This window comes from Notothenia coriiceps, unplaced genomic scaffold (assembly GCF_000735185.1).
Source record: "Notothenia coriiceps isolate Sejong01 unplaced genomic scaffold, NC01 NC01_scaffold00021533, whole genome shotgun sequence".
NCBI lineage: Eukaryota > Metazoa > Chordata > Actinopteri > Perciformes > Nototheniidae > Notothenia > Notothenia coriiceps.
Window position 1 is genome coordinate 95,797 of NW_011354234.1, and position 15,312 is coordinate 111,108.

A 15,312-nucleotide genomic window follows, 5' to 3' on the forward strand; every position below is an offset into this window, starting at 1 on the left:
GTAAGTCTTAAAAAACGTGTAAACATTTCAAAAAACAACCAAGCACTGTTTTAACCTAAAATGACTTAAACAGCAGAATAAAATAGTTCTTCGGGGACGTATTTACTGCCACAGGTTTAATGCTCTAATTAGTATGGTAATGAAGGAACGTGTCAGTGAGTTTAATAGTGTGGCTTTTTTATAGTTGTTTTGATTACATTCCAGTCTATGGCACAAAGAAAGAGGCTTTGCTTTTGGATGCAGCTATAATTCATTGTGAGCTTAGTTTTTATGTTTTTCTTTTTGGCCATTATAGAATATCTCCAGACATATCCTTTCACCTAAGTGCCTAATGTCCCACTGAGTAATCACAGATACAGAGAGCACATGTGGTGACTGAAGATATGTATACGACATGTATCATCACTGTCCAGCGCTGTTATCTCTGCTCCCTCAGTCCCCTCTAACTGCCTCCTCTTCAGTGTCTGCTCGGCCCCTGAGAGCCTGTACGTCTGTAGTTGCTGTCACTGGCCATTGTGCCGCATACAAAGAGCCTGAGTCCACTCCAGTTATGGGTCCATTCATAAAGCGCAGCGGTGCATGAACCAGGCTCTCCCTCCGACCCCGGGCACCCCCACAGATCGGGCCTCTGGGAGTGAGAGCGGAGACATTGATCAAAAGCTAGTCGGAGGAGAGGAAGAGTAAAAGGCGGGCCGGGTAGGTGGGCGGGGGTGCAGGATCATGTTGGATACAATGAATGGAGACATGGGCTGGGAACTGTTTTTCTTTCCCTTTTTTGCTGTATCGAGCTTTGTGTTGTGCCAATTTCATGGCAAATTATGAGCCAAAATTGATCCATTCATGGGAAAAAATCATAATATTTACTTAAACATTTTATAAGAGAAGTTGTAAGATCAATGTTGAAACCTATGTTCGTTATATTAGATGGACTTTTTTTTTTTTTTAATATGTGATTTATTTGTGACATCGTCAAACACAGAAAGCATACATACATAGACCCTCACATGTACAATAAAGGGAGTAAAAGAGACCATTCTACCAGGGTCAACCATAAAAAAGAAAATAAACAAACGGACCTTAACCACAAACAACAACATTGAAATAAAATACATAATAATAACAACAAAAGAAACACATATACAAGGCAGATGAACTAAATCTGTCTTCTTCTTCTCCAGAGATGACACTCCTGTCCTCCCAACCCAAACCTCTGGACTCCGTCGAAACCTTGGACTCCTCCCCCGCCGCAGGCACCGAGGACCCCGAGCTGAGGATGCTGGAGAAGAGGTCAAAGGTCATCGAGGAGCTGCTGCAGACGGAGAAGGACTACATCAAAGACCTGCAGATGTGTGTCGAGGAGATCATCGAGCCACTGCAGAAGAAGCAGGTTAGAAGATGTAGACGCGGAGAAAATATGTCATCATCATCAAAACCTAACCAAGAAACTTTTATCAGTGTTTTTTTAACTTTCTTTCTGCATTTATTAAAGGTGAAGAATGTGGACTTTGATGGGCTCTTTGGCAACATCGGCTCTGTGATCGACCTGTCACAACGCCTGTATGAAACACTGCAGGACACAGACTCTATCGGTAAGAAGACAGTTTCTCAAAGATGCACATCCTTTGGATATCTTTTTCACCAACCAGAGGCCTGTACTACGAAGCTGGTTCAACCTAACCTGGATATGTTTGAGTTAGCCGGTTGGTCTAATCCAAAACATACGCGCTCTCGCTAAACTGTACTACGACGTGGGTTATCAAGTGGATCGCTCAAGCCAGCCGTGTCCTATCTAGTTAGGTGCGTGTTCACATGAAAGGGGTGGTATTTGGAGCATTCGACCAATCACAAACATGGAGAAGCGTACTGACAGCGCAGCGTCATACTTCCTGAATGAAAAGTGAACTTTAATATTGGTCAAATATGAAGAAGTTAAACTTTAAACATCCATGACTTAAACACTTTATCCATAAAAGCCACATAGCTGCACCTGCAAGGTGAATACAGCTGGTAAAAGAAAAAGTGTTTGAATGCGTACATTAACAGGTTTATGATACCACTGCCCCGTCCAAGACACGATCTGACTTTAATTACATTTGACTCGAGTGTTTCTTCAACTTAATGTGTTGCTTAAAATAATACTTCTGCATACAGTATGTGACACTGAGTGTTGCACGGCCAGATACGGCTCAGCCTGAGCCGTATCTGGCCGTGCAACACTCAGTGTCACATACTGTATGCAGAAGTATTATTTTAAGCAACACATTAAGTTGAAGAAACACTCGAGTCAAATNAAGCGAGAGCTATGTCCGGGTCCTCGGCAGTAAGTCGGACCCATTTCCGGTGAGGGTTGGCCTCCGCCAGGGCTGGAGGGGGTCTGCAGTTCGGTGGACTAAGGATTGCACCACTGCTTTTTGCAGATGATGTGGTTCTGATGGCTTCATCGGTCTGCGACCTTCAGCACTCACTGGATCGGTTCGCAACCGAGTGTGAAGCGGCTGGGATGAGGATCAGCACCTCCAAATCTGAGGCCATGGTTCTCAGAAGGAAACCGATGGACTGTCCACTCCAAGTAGGGAATGAGTCCTTACCCCAAGTGAAGGAGTTCAAGTATCTCGGGGTCTTGTTCTCGAGTGAGGGAACAATGGAGCGTGAGATGGGTCGGAGAATCGGAGCAGCGGGAGCGGTACTGCAGTCGCTTTACCACACCGTTGTGACGAAAAGGGAGCTGAGCCAGAAGGCAAAGCTCTCTGTCTACCGCGCCATTTTCGTTCCTACCCTCACCTATGGTCATGAAGGATGGGTCATGACCGAAAGAACGAGATCGCGGATACAAGTGGCCGAGATGGTTTTTCTCCGCAGGGTGGCTGGTGTCTCCCTTAGAGATAAGGTGAGAAGTTCAGCCATCCGGGAGGAACTCGGAGTTGAACCGCTCCTCCTTCACGTCGAAAAGAGCCAGTTGAGGTGGTTCGGGCACCTAGTTAGGATGCCACCTGGGTGCCTCCCTAGGGAGGTGTTCCAGTCACGTCCAGCTGGGAAGAGACCAAGGGGTAGACCTAGGACCAGGTGTAGGGATTATGTCTCTTCGCTGGCCTGGGAGCGCCTTGGGTCAGAGCTGGTTGATGTGGCCAGGGAAAGGGAAGTTTGGGGCTCTCTTCTGGAACTGCTACCCCCGCGACCGGACCACAGATAAGCGGGAGAAGATGGATGGATGGATGGACCCCTCACCTGCAGTATTTGTGTGGTCCAATTCCATCGAAGCCTGCATATTCCTGGAAGGGATCTCCTCCTTTCTGCACGATAAAATAGGCATTCCAGTCCAGACAGTCTTTCCCTTCCACCGTTTCACTCACAATCCCGCGGTAAAACTCTCCATCCTCTTGGTATCAGTCATTTGATCCTAAAATAGTTTTTTATATGATTTCTGGAATTATAGAGGTTAAACGTTTTTGTTCAATTTAGTACAGAGACAACATTGTATTTACCAACTTCGCAGAACTTCCCAGTATATCCATGAGGGCAAGAACATTTAAAGGAGGGGCGTTTGTGACCCTTGGTGCAGGAGCCTGTTTTTTTGTAATGTAGGCTAACGTGATATTATGCTGTGTGCTGATTGTCTGCATAACACAGTAGTGCATTATTGTCTGCATAATATGTGTCCTTCTTTACATGCTTGCCTTACTAGCTTTTTGTCCGGTTCAGCAGCTCAATGGTTTGCTTTCCCCTGTTGTAATAATAGAAGTTGTGTGTTTTATTGTTGTTTTAATGCCTAATTGAACAATCAGACCATGGAAAAACAGTTAAGAAGTAGACTTTTGGCTAAGACTTGGACAATTCTATTGATGTTAAGTAGTATTACATAAAACCAAGCTTAAAACTACATTTAAATCTGTGTGTTAATTGTTTTGCCAACGTTGTGTATTTGTATACCAGCACTGGGGGGCGCTATAAGTTATATTTTTTCCAAACCTGGGCATGGTAGCTTTAAAGGCAAACATGAAATCAAATGAAAGCAGGAAAAATAAATTCATTAATCTCCAGCTATCATTATGCCTTACCTTTAACAAAATCTCTACCTCTATAATGGTAAGATTTCAACTATGTAACATTAAATATTATACTTAAAGTTCTCATCTAGCTGATCTTAGTCATACCTGTCTGACACTTCTTTCCTGAGTAAGGCTCAGGGCAAAAACACGGGAAGCCCCCATTAGCAGCGTGGTTACAGATTCCTCCGTTCAGACATGGTTCTGGATAACAGGCATCTGCATGGAGACAGAAAAACATAAAATTCTTGCGTAATGAAAGATCTCACATGCAGACTCATCAGTTACTTACCACACAGAAAAATCAGTCAGGAGCGGAGTGCAATTGATGTATTTGCATCAGTAAAGGCCTTGATCAATACATCTTTACAGAGAGGATAAAAACTGTTGCATCTTTAAGCATTTAGAGGTCATTTACCTGCGACATCCATGAGTTCATACAACCAGTCATCTAGAGTCAAATCAACATCTTCTGCCGGGCTGTCGGTGGTATAATCGTCATAATAATACTCTGTGAGGAAAAGAGGGGCATTTAAGCATTCCACTCATAAAACACTCAACGTTTATTTCAAGGTCAAAATGATTGTACCTCATCTGGTTCTGTGACATCCTGTAACCAAATACAAATATATCAATTATTTGTCAAGTTCTAGGTTTAATTCCCTTTGACACTTTTTAATGCTATAAATGCTTTTTCAAAAATAATAAGATCTATGCCATATGCATACTCGCATACAGTACGAGTCCTGACCGAATGCAGTGAATGCACACAGTTGTAATATCAAAGCTATAGAGCAGACCATGTTGAAGCAGGCTCTGGCCATGATGGGACCAGTGTCAATCTATGGTGGGCTTCATGCTCACACCGTCCTAAATAACCCCTCACTAACACTCCACCCACCGGTAAATCATTAGGAAACTGCATTGATTTGACAGGAGTTACATGTGATTCAATACTTTGTCTTTTTGCCTTGTGACCTTTCTTACTGTGGAGGTGCTTACAGGTATAAAGTGGTAGAGAGTTAGAAAGTCGATGGGAGGTGATATGTTGACGCTCTTGGCATAGTTGGTGTGTTTTTAATAATCCAATCAATAAAGGTATCCCTTAAATCAAAAAATGTATTAACCTGAGTTCAGGTTTCCCAACAAGTTGAAGAGCTGGAATTGTATCACATCAATCTTGTTTACAATTTGCAAACGTTATGAAAATGGTACCATTTTGCAAAACACCCTTATTCAGTTTTGCACTGTATACATTATTGCTAATTGTACTGTATTATACTTCTGCTTGGCTTCTAGACAGTATATGCTAAAGTAATAATTACTATAAGTTCAGCACTGATTTGTAATGTATCAGTTGAACAGAATATTCAAATTGTTGCATGATAAACTACAGAAACCCTGACAGGCAACTGAGAAAAAATGTCTGATCCCTTTTCTATGTCTGATCTGGACTTTTTCCCTCCTATGTTTATGAATTAAGGTGAAAAGGGATTTTATTTGTAAAATTTAAAAAAAGTTTAATCTGTAAAAACACGTTGTAAAGTATTTTTCCAACAACACCCTTGAAAACAAACAAAAATAATTGTAAGAAATTGTCTTAATTTGTCAGCGGAGCTGTTTTTTTTATTCAAACAGTGATCACTTTACAGTGGGTGCAATAGCATATTCTCAATATACAGCACTATATATAATGTACAAAGAGTTGAGTTTGGAGCACGACCTCTTTCTCCGTGTTCTTTAACCTCTTCTGACAGGTTCAGCCGGTCATCACCTGTTTGCACGGTGTCAAAGTGTATCGACAAGGGGAGTTCTAAACCATATATTCAGCTTTTTTTTAATTACAGATTCAATTCATACAATACGCCAAATTCTTGATTTGAGTTGATTGCTCCACAGACACTTCAAAGCTCGCCACCAGTGGATAATCAACATAAGTGCCTCAAACCTTGATTGTTGAACATTACCGTATAGATATCATCTAATATTCATTCATCATTCTAGTGGTAAACCACAAGCAGAAAAAAGTCATTAACACAGTGTTAACATAAGTCTGTCTTCATACATCTTGATGTTTGTTTAGAAAAAAATCCAGCCTGAACCCAAAACATTCACATTTCCATTGCAATCTCCCAATGCGTCAACCTTTAAGACTTTTAAACATACATTTCATTGTCTTCAGCCACAGAGAATATGGCCAAAAATATGGTGCAATTCACAGGTTTATCACTGGAAACAAGAGGGAGTAGGTGCAATTTCCAGTAAGTAAAAATAATATAAAAAAGTCTATAAATATAGGCATAAAATGCTAACTCTTAGGAGCAGAGTCATGCGCAATGGTCAGTCTGTCTCACTATCAAACTCCATGATATAACAGATCAGAAATAAGCGACCACGTGTCCAGGTGCTTGTCTGCTCAGAGTGAGCCTTCCTCAAGGCGTCGTACAGTCTTCAGGGTGAAACTTTGTTCAGGTATATTCTGATTTGCGGATGTAGTTTGAAGGCACGTAGCCTCGCCGGCCTTCCGCCTCCCCGAGCCACCACTCACTGTTGCCGTTCAAGTCCTCGAACTCCAGAATCCGCAGCCTCTGATTGGCTGAGATGGTCAGCTCATTGGCACAACGAGCCTCGAAGGAGTAGATAGCATAGTAGATCTAAAAACGGGAAAAATAAATAAAGTCAGTCAACACAGCTTTTCCCCCTACATTTTAAAAGCAGTATTAATATCTGGTGGTAGTATCTAGGATGGGCTTGTGGGAAACAACAATGATTTATGATTTTTTTTTAAATAGATAAAAGAAACTCTTACAAAAGCTGCTTTTGTTGGGTTAAAGTTCAAATAGGGATGGGCTCTATATTGATTTTATATCGATATTTTGATATGATACAAGCTATTTAATCTTAGATTTTGTCTATTGTAATATCCTAAGTGTGTTTTTCTTCCTGGTTTCAAAGGCAACATTTCAATAAAAGGATTTGCATTAGGCCACTTAGTCATAAAATCCACCCCAATGATTATAAATCAAATATCTGATTGTCAAAATATGTTTTGAAAGCATCAATGGTCAACCCTAAGCCCTGGTTAAAGTATCAATATTGAGTTATTTGGGATGTATGATTTTCTCTATAACATCAATCCCTTAGTTTAACATGGTCACTCATCACTTGAAAATTAAATGTCTGCCCTTGTTATAATATCTTAAATTCCATCATAGGATTCAAACTTCCTCTCACCTGATGACCGTCAACTTCACTCTCATCTTCTGCTTCTGGCTCCGGCTCCGGCTCGATGTACTCCTCTCTGGGGGGAGCGGCCCTCTTTTGGCCCCCGTTATCTCCGTTTCTCAACTGGTATGAACTGTAGGTTTTGTCCGTGTGTCCATGCCGCTGCGATCGATTGTTTCTGAGTGAAGAATAAGAGTCTGTCTCCGAGAGGTCTGCCGTCTCCTTGTGGCTGCTCGCACCCGTATCGTACGAGTCTCTGTGATGCCGGTGAGAAGGCTCCGTGTCTCTGGAGGACATTCTGTGAGTTGGTTCTGAGAACTCCCTGCGGTTTGAGGGATTTCTGGGCGAGGAGTTGATGGAGTTGCTCTGGCTGGCAGGGTCGAGGCTGGGAGTGTCTCTGGGGTTACTCCGACGAGACGAGGCAGAGTCGAGCGAAGGGTGTGGTGAGGAATGACCCGTGGGCTGCGACGTGGAGAAGCTGACGGTGGCTGCTTCCTGGTTGAAGGTCAGCGTGCTGTTGCTGTTTTGGCGTGAGAAAACAGGCGAGGAGCCGCCGTAACCCGACTCATTGGACGACTGGCTCTCGATGGACACGTCCGATTGGCTCCTGCGTGGGTTGTAGGGTTTGAGGAAGGAGCTGTAAACAAAACCCTTTCCGACTGCAAAACAAGGAAAGAAATAGATTTATTCATTATTATTATTATCATTAGTTTTTCAAATGTCAGGGCAGGGCTTACAGACTCAAGGACCGTTTTATCCCACAGGTCGTAAGACTGCTAAACACCTGAGCTCTGTAAAGTGCCTCGATAAACATGTGTCATCTTGCAATCTACTTATTTATCTAAATAGTTATCACCGCAATAAACCGTATTTAATTTCGTCTTTATGTAATTTCACATTCTGTTCTTCCATATCATAATCTATTTACATATACAGTATGTAGACTTCATGCACTATTTTTTATTTGTATTTTTGTGCAAAAAGATTCATAAGATTTTCATTGCCATTTCTACACTGTAGCTTATGTTCATAGGACAATAAAACCTTTGAATCTTTGAGTATGAATGACCTACCTCCTGTATCAATGAGCCAGCGGTTGTTGCTACCCATGGGGTCCTGCTGCTTGATAACACCCACAAGGTCTCCCTCCAGTACAGACACGTCCAGATCCTGGGCTGCGTTGAAGTTTCTCTCTGCCTGGAAAAGTTTCTCAGGTCCGTAACGTGCCAGAAGTCCCGCCCGGTGCTCGTCCGTCTGCGAGATGTGGTTGGGCTGAAAGCGACAAGGACAGGAGTCACAGTTAGATCATGACTTTGGTCTGGCACCAATCAGAAACAGAAATAGAATACGTATTTCATCCCCAGGAGGAAATGGCATTTTGGTTACAGTTGTTCTATTTTAGAATAAAGAAAGAAAGAAAGAAAAGAAAATTAGAATAGGCTAAATGTAATATGTGCACATTGCAGTACAATATCTAAGAACGATACCAGGGTTTCCCACAGGTAGACTTGGGCCCAGGTATATTAACATCCGCCAAACTATATTTCGCGACCCATTTAGGTATAATCTTTTTTTATCCGTCCGCGAGCACGACGCCATCTGCGATCGATTAACTACCCCTCCTGTACCTGTTCGCTCTGCTATCGTGCGAAGGGTCTGCTTTATGTGCTCCGCACGCAGTAACTCCGCTGACAGGCTCCGGCGAACAGTTCATGAGCGTGCTCCGCTAGCACCCCCCCCCCCACAAGTATATTTCAGATCTGTGGGAAACACTAGATACATATTTAAAATAGTGTATTTTACAATAATAATACATTTTATTTTTAAAAGCCGCATTTCAAGGCTCTCAAGGTCGCAGTACATAAAACTCAAACAAAACAAAGAAAATATAATTAATCAATAAAAACTGAAAAACAGAGGACGTGTGTTGTGATCAGGGTGGATATGCCAGTGGTGTATTTCTTTTTAATAAAGATTTTGTTAATTAAAACCTGATTATTGCACAGTGTAATACAGTTATAATCCTTTATATGAGTATTGCACCGTTTGAATCGTACAGAATGTTACACTGTTGAATAAGAAGTATAGCAGAAAGCATATAAGATGAGCGTTTCACTCACAGGTGCCGGCAGATGCTTTCTTGAAATCTGCTTCTCCATAGTCTTCTTCTCTACGGTCTTTTTGGTGGAGGCGGCAGGAGGAAGGTTCTCCGGGCAGAAGCTAAAGCTCTGCAGGAGTTGGAGAACCCGACCGTACTCCTCTTGAAACTTAGAGATCAGGTTCCCCTCTGGGCCTACTTTGTTCGAAAACTGGAAGAAAAGAAGTGTAAAGAAAAAGTCAGGGTTAACAACAGAATATAATTTAATGATTATTATGTCAACATGTCCCACAATCCTCAATACACTCTTAACCAAAGTTACTCACAGCTTGTAGGAGGGGCTTCAACTCTCCCAGCGTAGTCTTGGTGAAGTTCTTCTGTGAGTGAGCGAAGGCCCTCACGCAGCCGGTGAACAGATTCTCTGCTGCTCCGTGGAACTTGGGCAGCTCGTCCAGGAGTTGTGCGTTGAGCGCCTCGTAGTTGTTGCGCGCCGCTTGCAGCTCGTCCTGGACGCGGCGGTCCTTGAGGCGTTCGGCGCGCTCCTTACAGTTGTCGTAGTCCAGCAGCTTGTCGAAGCGCTTCTGGATGAGCTTGTGCGGCCCGGCGAACATGAGGAGCAGCTGGGTGAGCGGGTTGATGACCAAGGCCTCTGTGCGCTCCTTCTGCAAGGGGAAAGGGGAGAAGAGGGTTGATAGATGGCATCAGAGTCATTCTTAAAGGTCACCTATCATGCTATTTTTAGGCATATATAATGGGTCTCAGATATATCAAAATATATAAAAAACTTTTGCATTGTTTCTGATTCAGCGACGTTTCTGATAGGGCCGTGGGTGTAAAGCCAGCCCACATTTCCGATATTACGTTATATCGGTGAGGTCCCTGACACACTGTGGACACATGTTTATGTATAAAAGACATCAAAAAGTGCATTTTGCATGATAGGACACCTTTAATGCACTCCAACAGAAATTCAAAGATGGTAAACAGGAGGAGGACTTACAAATTGAGTGAACTGTTTGTCGCTGATGCAGCGGTGAGCTCTCTGGAATCGCTCCGGGTCGAGAATGCTGCGCTCTGTGTAGATGTCACAGAAACTGATGGCCGCCAAGACCTTCACAGACGCCGATTCCTGAAGAGATGCATTTTATTACAATCCATGCAAGCACCAACAACATATTCATAGATACACTCGGTGGAGTGTGTGTGCAGTTCACTGGTCTCATTAACAATAGGCATATTATATGTTTTTATCTTCTGCACTGATGTAGAATGGGAGGAACAGGCTTGCGTTGTTATGTATGACAGTCCATAATATAAAAACAATAAACTAAATACTGAGCTATATCAGCTAAATGAAGAATTATTATTACATGTATATATTCATTAAAAACAATGGGAATATATTTGTTTTTTAGGAGTTAGTTTGAAAATAAATTTAGGATTTATCGTTGTTAAGAAAAATGACATTTTGGAAGTACTTTAAGATGCAATCTAAACGACACGGATCAGCCACAGGAGATATTTCTAGTTGTGTCTACTTGGGAGTTTATATCATAGTGATAACATGTTCGTACCCTTATATGTTGCAGGTACAAGGAAATATCTCTGATGAAAGACTTGATGAGTCTCTCCTGTAGCCTGAACTTCTTCTCTGCTTCATCAAACGCTTCATCTTTAATCTGTGAGAAAGACAGAAGAAAGAGATCAGCACGGTTTCATTCACAAAAACCTGACAGTCTAAACTTCGCTTGGGTTAAGAACTAAAAAGCAGGGATGTACCTGGGGGGAGATTCCTGTGAGGTGTTTGAGGTGGCTGCTGACTCGGTTGGATTTCTTGATGATGGAGTGCATGCTCAGCTTGGAGATCTTGTCGATGAACGTGTCCTCGTCGACTTTCCTGTATTTAACCACTGGGGGCGGCAGAGGGAAAATAGTTCAGACTCGGCACTGAAGAAACGATTTCCAAAAATACAGACCAACCAGCAGGCTTTAAAGGGATTTGTTTGTTACCTAGGTCCTTCCTGCGTTTGTACTCGTTGATGTTCACGTTGATCTCTTTGATGGCCTGGAGAGCCTCGGTCAGCAGGGGCCGGTCGTGGTGGCTCTCGGGTGTGGCCCCCAGCAGCTCCATCAGCAGCAGAGGGTAACGCATCACCCGCTGAACCGGCTTGATTAGGAAGGAGCCGAGGTTGATGTAGTTTGTTTTCCCCCTGAAGAAAGTGACAGAGACAGCAGAGAGGGTTTGGTTGGAGGAAGAAATGACGATATGTGAAGAGAAGCTCACACACAGACACTATCACCATCACAGCTATTCCATTATGTTCCCAGGTAACACACGTCTCTGTATCATGTGGATGTATGATCCAATGATATGTAACCATCATCACATATTCATATATTCTGATGATGATCATACAGTTTTTGGGAGACGTGAATGGAAAAAGAAGACACAAATAGAAAGAAAATATCGATTTGATTAGTTTTAATGCAATCTTCTGGATACATAGTAACAAGGTCAATTGCATAATGCAGGTGTTCAAAGTCAAATTGTGATTGGATGTTTGCATGAGCGTCAAAGAAAATATACTGCTACTGTTAAAATAAGGTGTTAGAAATTGAGGTATGATTTGTGGAATCTTATCTGCCTATTTCGGGTAAACACATTTCCAAATTTAAACAGTAAAAACTGTCAACATTCACAGTTTTCACTTTGTCAAATTAGGAATACACATGCAATATGACTTGTTTATGGTGTAAGAGTTAGAATTTTGGTTTCCCTATTCTCCATAAATAGAGCTTTGAGTTACAACATTTTCACAATAGAGAAATCCTATAATGGGTATTATATTTTAAATAATACTAACTAGATCAGTTCATGTGAATTGTTATTGCTTTTTTTGTCCAGAAGATGGCATTAGATTTCCTAGAATCAACGATTACCTTTCTTTTCCATGAATGAGACGGAATATGTCTCTTCCCAACAATTATATACAGTATTCACATGCACATGCACAAACAACAAATACATTGAATTCATCTTAGTCCAGAGAAGAACATTAAATGCCAGCACACATGTTTTAGAGTCTTCCACAGCATCACAAACACACACAACACACACAGAGGTCATTTCCCGGGGGTTAATGAGCAACAGGCATGCGGTCGAGACGATTCTCATTCTGTAAAATCATGACATCACTTGTTATGGACACTTACCACTCTCGATATATGGCCCTGTTGAAGTGAAGGTTGGAAAAAGATGACAAAAACAGGATTTATTAACCTATGATCTGATTAGAAAATGTCATTAATGCTTCATATTTCTATAAGTTAAATTCTAAGAACTCAAAGGAAGTATTTTCTTATGAAGGGACTTAATCCAGGATTTTACATTGCAAGAAAACCTGAAGCTGCACCGTGGTTGTTATGGTTTTGTTTTGTGAATTCTCTTTTAAAACTGGACAGAGGCCCAGTGTGGCAGTAAAACTCTTCAAATTCTACTGGGTGGTAGATAGATGACCTTTCAAAGCTGAATAGGTTGCAGCAGACACTCCCTTCAAAAATACTATTACTTTCCTGAGGCTAGCAACAGTATAGTAAATTTACACAATGAGTATAAAAGCAGTATTTCAAAAGAAACTGATAACAAATTAATTTCAACAAAGATTGTCAGTGTTTACAACACACAGCTGTACATTGGCCTTTTGTTAAGTGTGACTTATTGGAAACAGTGCCTGTAGAGCGTCTGAGGATCCGCTTTGTGGGTGTAATTGACGCACACAAGTTTGCTGCCGAATAAAGATCAGAAACAAAGTTTCCAGTTCGAAACAGTCCATTTATTTCCATTTGTACTGGTTTCCATTTTTACTTGCTTCTTTCCATATTCAACACACGATATTACCGTTTACACAATACCTTTGCTTTGCTTGTAATCCCGTGTTTGTGTGTGTGCTCCGTGTGTGTGTGTTCTCCTTGTGTGAGCGTTCTCCGTGTGTGCGTTCTCCGTGTGTGGTCAAAAACTGTATGGCCTTCCGGCGGAACCTCTCACCACCAAACAGGTTCCTACCTTTATACCCACAGATGTTAATTGGCTCATACAGTGCCCTTCCATAGAACCAACCTGTGTTTATCTTCAAACCCTGATTGATGACTTACTTTTACAACATTATCAAGTTTCCGAGTGACAGATGTTGAAACTAGACAAGTGAAACCAGTTGGATCACATTCTTTGACTGCTCTACATTACTGAGAAGTCACAGCGCTCCATCTTAGTGCACATACAGCATGTGTACGATAGGAATATAGTAAAGGCATGTTTACTGAAAATTGGCAAATAGAAAAATGTATTAAAGTTCAAAAGTGCATCTTCTGTTTAAAGATGTACTTGGACTGCACTCCCCTTTCATAACTAGCTAATGCTTCACAGTTCAAAGTCTGATAAAAACCCCATCATAAATTGTTTCCATGAGAGTATCAGCCAACAGGACACCTGACTGTGGTCTCACTACACAACAACCTTTTAAAATATATATGTACTGACAACTGAAAGTCTGAATGCCATCAGTGTTTACAGAATCAACTTTAAAGTTTGTATTCTACAGAAAAACCTATTTCAAGTTGATTTCCCCCCCAAAAAGTTAACTTACTGAACTCTACAAACCATAAATGATCGACAGACTTTTACAGTTAATGTTCGAAAACAACTTTATACTCGTATTAGTCGCGGCAACTCTTGCTTTGATTTCATGCTTTTAAAAACACACGATCATGCGAAAAAAGTGTTTTAAATCAAACACACAAGTCAAGCTGAAACCTGAAACTAGTGAGAGATCCTTGTTTCCCTCCTCTCAGTGACTCACCTCAGTCTCTCCAGACACTCCAACACGTGGCTCTGGATGTTTTCTTCTTTCTCGTAGCTCTCGAGCAGAGAGATGGCATCGTCATGGTTCTGGCAGTAGACCTTGTACACTTCTTCAAGCTCAGATTTGAAGCCCAGAAATACATTTCCTAAGAGCACAGAAACGTAAGGTCAGAGAGAAGGATGATGGGGGATGTTTCTCACTAACACAGGTGATTAAAGCCAAACAGGCAACAAAGTTAGGTAAGTTGGTACGGACAGAATCTGAACCTTTTTAAGGAAATACTCAAATATGAATTGAATTGTGATATTTCCCCTAACTTTCTCCAATGGTAGCTATTTTCAAATGCTTTCAAACTCTTCTATATAACAGCACAGCTTGGGAAAGAAGATACTTGACTCCTGGGGGGTATACTACGAAGCAGGATTTTCGCTTAGCCGGCTAACTTCAGGGAAAACTCGGGGTTTCCGGTCCTACGAACTGGTTCTCTTTTTAGCAGGCTAGATCTCCATGGTAACTTATGCTGTGCGGCTAACCTGGTCGGGACCAGGTTAGGTTGCAGGCTAAGATCTCAACTCAGTGAAAGCACTGCCTGCTGACCAATCAGAGCTCAGTGTGCGGAGTTTAAAGCGATCAAGTCACATTACAGGAGAAAGGAAATACAGAAAAACTGCCGTTGCAGGAAAGACGGCCGGCAAAAATCACCGACTGTGTGAACGTGAACATTAATAGAATATCACCTCCCATCTTCAGATTAATCTGACTATTATAACATTAGCGTTAAGAAAGCTTACTTAAATATCTGCCACAACATAAGTAACCGGATCAGAGTAACAATAAGTACATTCCGCGGCATATCACATCATGTATCATATATTTCCTTATCTGAGTCAGCTGAGCCATATCTGGCCGTGCAACACTTACAGTGTCACATACTGTATGCAGAAGTATTATTTTAAGCAACACATTAAGTTGACGAAACACTCGAGACAAATGTAATTAAAGTCAGATCGTGTCTTGGACGGGGCAGTGATATCATAAACCTGTTAATGTACGCATTCAAACACTTTTTCTTTTACCAGCTGTATTC

General features: G+C 41.7%; 2 protein-coding genes across 2 annotated transcripts in view; one reads left to right on the top strand and one right to left on the bottom strand.

Moving 5' to 3' along the window:
* LOC104953336 (dynamin-binding protein-like) overlaps nt 1-3,395 on the top strand; it is a 40,268-nt gene extending 36,873 nt beyond the window's left edge. The window contains exons 5-7 of the mRNA XM_010780268.1: nt 1,179-1,387; nt 1,490-1,589; nt 3,388-3,395. Coding sequence (XP_010778570.1) covers nt 1,179-1,387; nt 1,490-1,589; nt 3,388-3,395 — 317 coding nt within the window. The remainder of the gene's footprint in view (nt 1-1,178; nt 1,388-1,489; nt 1,590-3,387) is intronic.
* Nucleotides 3,396-5,643: 2,248 nt separating this feature from the next.
* On the bottom strand, nt 5,644-14,374 carry dnmbp (dynamin binding protein; the record flags this gene model as incomplete). Its single annotated transcript, XM_010780269.1, has 11 exons — nt 5,644-6,697; nt 7,278-7,927; nt 8,342-8,540; nt 9,389-9,577; nt 9,693-10,028; nt 10,367-10,495; nt 10,941-11,045; nt 11,146-11,276; nt 11,377-11,576; nt 12,580-12,597; nt 14,223-14,374. Coding segments are annotated over 11 exons (2,295 nt in total), but the record flags the coding sequence as incomplete, so codon positions are not given.
* Nucleotides 14,375-15,312: the final 938 nt, after the last annotated feature.